The sequence below is a fragment of the Synchiropus splendidus genome, chromosome 9, assembly GCF_027744825.2.
Source record: "Synchiropus splendidus isolate RoL2022-P1 chromosome 9, RoL_Sspl_1.0, whole genome shotgun sequence".
NCBI lineage: Eukaryota > Metazoa > Chordata > Actinopteri > Syngnathiformes > Callionymidae > Synchiropus > Synchiropus splendidus.
Window position 1 is genome coordinate 25,443,302 of NC_071342.1, and position 4,199 is coordinate 25,447,500.

Consider the following 4,199-nt stretch of genomic DNA (forward strand, 5'->3'; position numbering starts at 1 on the left):
CTCACCACGTCACGTCACATGCGCTGAGGTGGAGGACGCCACGCCAGCGCCTCCTTTGACCCTCTTCACCCTGAAACATGCTGAATCAGCAGCCACGGTCCAGTAGAAAGGTTCAGGAGCCCAGGAGAGGGCGAGGAAGAGGAGGGAGAGACGATGAAGACAAGGAAGTAAGAGGAGGGGGAGAAAGAAGCCAGAGGGGTGAAGTGGAAGAAGATGGAGAGTGAAGACAAGCTGCCGCCACAGCAGACGGACGGAGGGGGAAGAGACCATCAATGTGGCTACAGGCCATGAAGTGTACGGCAGCAGTGCAAGGGGAGTTTTATTCGTCAGGTGCAAGTCAGCAGGTCCAACCTGCCTCACATGGTCCGTCAGGGCCGGTTCTGTCTGTGTTGTGAGCTCAGAGGGTTGCTGGCTCCAAACTGGAGTGGTACCGTTGAGGAGCCAAAGGCAGTCCTGTAGTTCTGGGAAGAAGATCCGGCGGAGGCCAAACCCAGTCCATATCCGGGTCCCAGCATCTTGGTGTAGGGCGACGCGCCGTAGGTGAGGCCGGGCCCGGCGTAGGGACCCGACGCAGGCAGGACCACCCTCTGCAGGTTCCGACCCGGCGTGTCGAAGGAGAACTCGGGCGGGGGGCTGCTGGGCTTGGCCGGGGTGGAGGTCAGCGGGTCGGCGAGCGGCGGCAGCGATGGCAGGCCAGGCGACGGGCCGCCGTGACCCAGCGGAGGCAGCGAGGGGGACGAGGTCCCAGTCAGCAGGGGCCGAGTCCAGTCGTCCTTGAAGATCTGCACGGTCAGCACGGACACCAGCGGCAGCAGTCGGTTGGTCACGTGGGCCAGAACCAGCTGCTCGTTGGCGTCACGGCGGATTCTGACGTGAGCGGATCCCGCCTGGAGCACAAGAGAGGAGGGGTCAGAGAGGCCCGCCTGATGATGGGGAAGGATGGAGAGCAACAGGAGGAGATGATGAAGAAGAAGAAGTAGAAGGACGGAGGGGCCAGCAGGAGACGACAGAGGGAGGAGGAAAGGAAGGGAAGAGGAAGAGCAGAAGAGAGGAGAGGAGTCCATGAAAGAGAGAACATTGCCACATGAATGACTTGTTCCTGCTTTTCTTCCCAGTCTGGCCACCACCGCCGCTGAGATGAGGCCGGTTAACCAGCGGCTTCAAGGAGAGCCGCCTCGCCTCTTTTTAAAGACAACTCTCACCTGATCAGGCGTATTAAAGCGGTTGGAAACCTCCAAACACACAGACAGGAAGCGCCTGACGGAGGTGGACAACACGGCGGTTTGGCCAAAGTGGTCGCGTGTTCCAGCCGGAGAGACCATTCGATCAGAGGAGCTGCAGAAGGCCTTCATCAGGCCCACAGTGGGGACTTTTCCAAGTGCGACTTCACAGCTAGTGTCGGTGTTGTCACCAGTTCAGCTAATGACAGAAGGCTCCCCTCAGTTTCTCTCCGTTTTAGTTTCTTTCAGCTGCTGCAAACCCTGGCGTGACCCAAGCTGACAGAGCTCGCCACACAGACATACCAGCGAGCCGAAGCCCACGGTCCAGAAATGCTCGTTCCGGACCTCCAGAACTCCATCCAGAGTGGACACCTGTGAGGGGCAGCAGAGAAGAGAGGTGAGCGGGTCCAAGTGCGACGGCCAAGAAGCAGACGGGAAGGGTTTCAGCCACTGACCTCCCTCAGAAGCTTGTCCAGCTGACCGATCACGTGGGCAGGCGTGGTCTGTGACCAGCAGGGGGACACAGAGTCAGCACTTCAGCTGCACAGCAGCAGCGCCAGTCTCACCTGCAGCAGGACTTTGCCGCTGTACACGCTCATGGGGTACATGGTGCCGAAGGTCATGAGGGCGATGGCCATGGCGGACGCCGTGTCCACGGCGTTGTAGTTGCTGCAGACGAAAGGTTGAGGACAGGATGAGCGCAGACTGAGCTCCCAACACACTGGAAATGAGGTCTGAAAGTGGAGGTGGCGGAAGCCTACTTGATCTCGATGAGCAGGTAGGTGATGCACAGGGAAAAGGCTCCGGCCATGTTGATCAGGACGAACGGGTTCATGCGAGGAAGTAAGAGGCTGCTGAGGCCCGGAACGATGCCGCACAAACTGTGCACAAACAAGGCCAGGGGTTAGAAGACACAGACGTGGAGGAGAAGGTCCGGCTCCCCAGCAGAAACATCAGAGGAGATTAGGTCCTGCCCATAATTGACTTAAGCAGACGTGACCTGTGCTTGATAGGATCACCCTTGTTTACACTGATGTTTTCATGCAACAAGCTGCTTCCTCGGGCGCCGGCCTTTCCCTCATCTCAACTGCGAGGCCTGCTGAGGAGCTTCTTCTGCTCCCTAAATGTGGAATGAATCATTGGTCTTCGCTGCTAATCTGCCACTCTGAATCAATTATTTACAGTGATCAGAGGAAGCGCCCAACGCTCATCGCATTCCCCGAAAAAATCCCAAACGGAGGCAGGACTCCTGGCGACACGGCGGGCCGGATGGTGCAGGAACCAATTAACGGGTCAATGAACACACCTCTGGGCGCATCAGAGTGTCAGATTGAATTTCCAACATGTCAGGGGCCGGCGCTCCGGAGACACCGCGGCCTCCTGGGTTGTCACACGCATCAGGACGAGCGTGGCGATTTGGCGCTGCGGGGCACGTTGCTGCGAGAGAATGTTTCGAAACAAAATGACAAGACGGATGTCAACACTTCATAAATGTCACATGTCATTCAGAACACAGGCCGGCCAGGGCGGGTGGGCCGGCCCGGCCCGGCGCCCACACTTCCACCACGGATCCAAAGCAGCCACTGGACCAGGTGACCAGACCGCACACAACAGGCTCCTCCCACCCTGGGCCACTGCAGCCTCCCCACTCCTTCCATCTGCCATTCCATTGGCATTCCAGACTCCCACAGCGCTGTTATACTGGGAACCTGCCGCCAAGGTCAAAGGTCAGCCCTGTGCTCTGTCCAGACAAACCCTTCACACACCACACCTTGAGCTCCCCCTGGCTGCAGGCCGGGGCAGAGTTCCCTGTGTCGACAATGATGGACACATGTGTCCGTCTGGTGACGGTGGGACCTTCACACACCACGTGGCTCCGGTGTGCGTGCGTGCGTGCGTGCGTGCGCGTGAGCCCCAGGGCGAAGGTTTGGAGCCCAAACACACAGATTATGAGACGTGGCAGCACTGTCCCATGTTGTGACTGGAGCTCCAAAACCTCGCCAGCACATCAGTGTTGCCGGGCCAAGCGCCTTCCAGAAGCCCATGTCTGAGGTCCAACGCTTCACTCACAACCTTTCGTCGTCACCGGCCTCGTCATCCACCTCCCCTGCTGGCCAACACCCAGACCTGACTCATCCACAGAAGCTCCTCGAGCTCCCATGACTCTGACCTCTGACCCCTGCTCCCTCAGGTCACGTCTTACTACAGAAAACTAAAGAGGATTTTCTACTCTTCCACGTACATTTGCATCCAAGCAGAAGCAAAGGGTCACAGAGGCCCATCCCATTGGTGTTTGACTTTACATCCAAATGTCAGCCTAATCTTGCCTCATCTGTCACAGGGATTTATTTGGAACTATCTGTGTCTGCTCTCCCCACTGGCAACTGCGAGCGGCAGACGCTGCAGCGCGCGGCTGGTGAGTCTGACAGAGCAGCAGACTTTATATAACCTCGGTGGCCTGGTTGGCCTCAAAGCCTGCCGGGGTTAAACAGGGACGGACCTCTGCAACACACACGTACGCCGCGGCTCATGCTTGCAAACAAACAGTGGGACTCGCAATCATGCGCATGCAGACTCTCAACACACACACGCACGCACGCACGCCAAATGCAAAAGAGCAGAAACTAGGCTGGGACGTCCTGTTCGCTTCTGCCCTCTCAGCCAATCAAAGCCCAGTTCTACAGCACAAACTCTCCAAGCTGTCGCCCCGAGTAACAGGCAGAGAGTCAGCAGAGTTTGTGTCTCATGCTTGCGCCGAGAGTCGACCAGGGATAGAATATTCATCACAACACACTTTCTGAGCATCGTGGGCTCTGGGGTCAGGGCATGGGTCACCATGGCAACACCAGGGCCGCTCGACTTTCAGAGCTCTCACTCCTGACAGCAGCGCTTCACAGAACATCAGACCTTCGACATGTGGGAGGACAGGCGCGTGCATGACACAAATGTCAAGGTCTTTCAACCTCATTTCCCTTCTGA

At 57.8% G+C, this 4,199-nt stretch overlaps 1 protein-coding gene across 5 annotated transcripts in view; it reads right to left on the bottom strand.

Moving 5' to 3' along the window:
• Positions 1-295: 295 nt before the first annotated feature.
• slc30a6 (solute carrier family 30 member 6) overlaps positions 296-4,199 on the bottom strand; it is a 26,388-nt gene continuing 22,484 nt past the window's right edge. For all 5 annotated transcript variants that reach the window (XM_053874222.1, XM_053874224.1, XM_053874223.1 and 2 more), the window contains 5 exons: positions 1,982-2,101; positions 1,787-1,889; positions 1,676-1,723; positions 1,524-1,592; positions 296-887 (listed from right to left, as the gene is read on the bottom strand). In XM_053874222.1, coding sequence (XP_053730197.1) covers positions 369-887; positions 1,524-1,592; positions 1,676-1,723; positions 1,787-1,889; positions 1,982-2,101 — 859 coding nt within the window. In that variant the 3' untranslated portion in view covers positions 296-368. The remainder of the gene's footprint in view (positions 888-1,523; positions 1,593-1,675; positions 1,724-1,786; positions 1,890-1,981; positions 2,102-4,199) is intronic.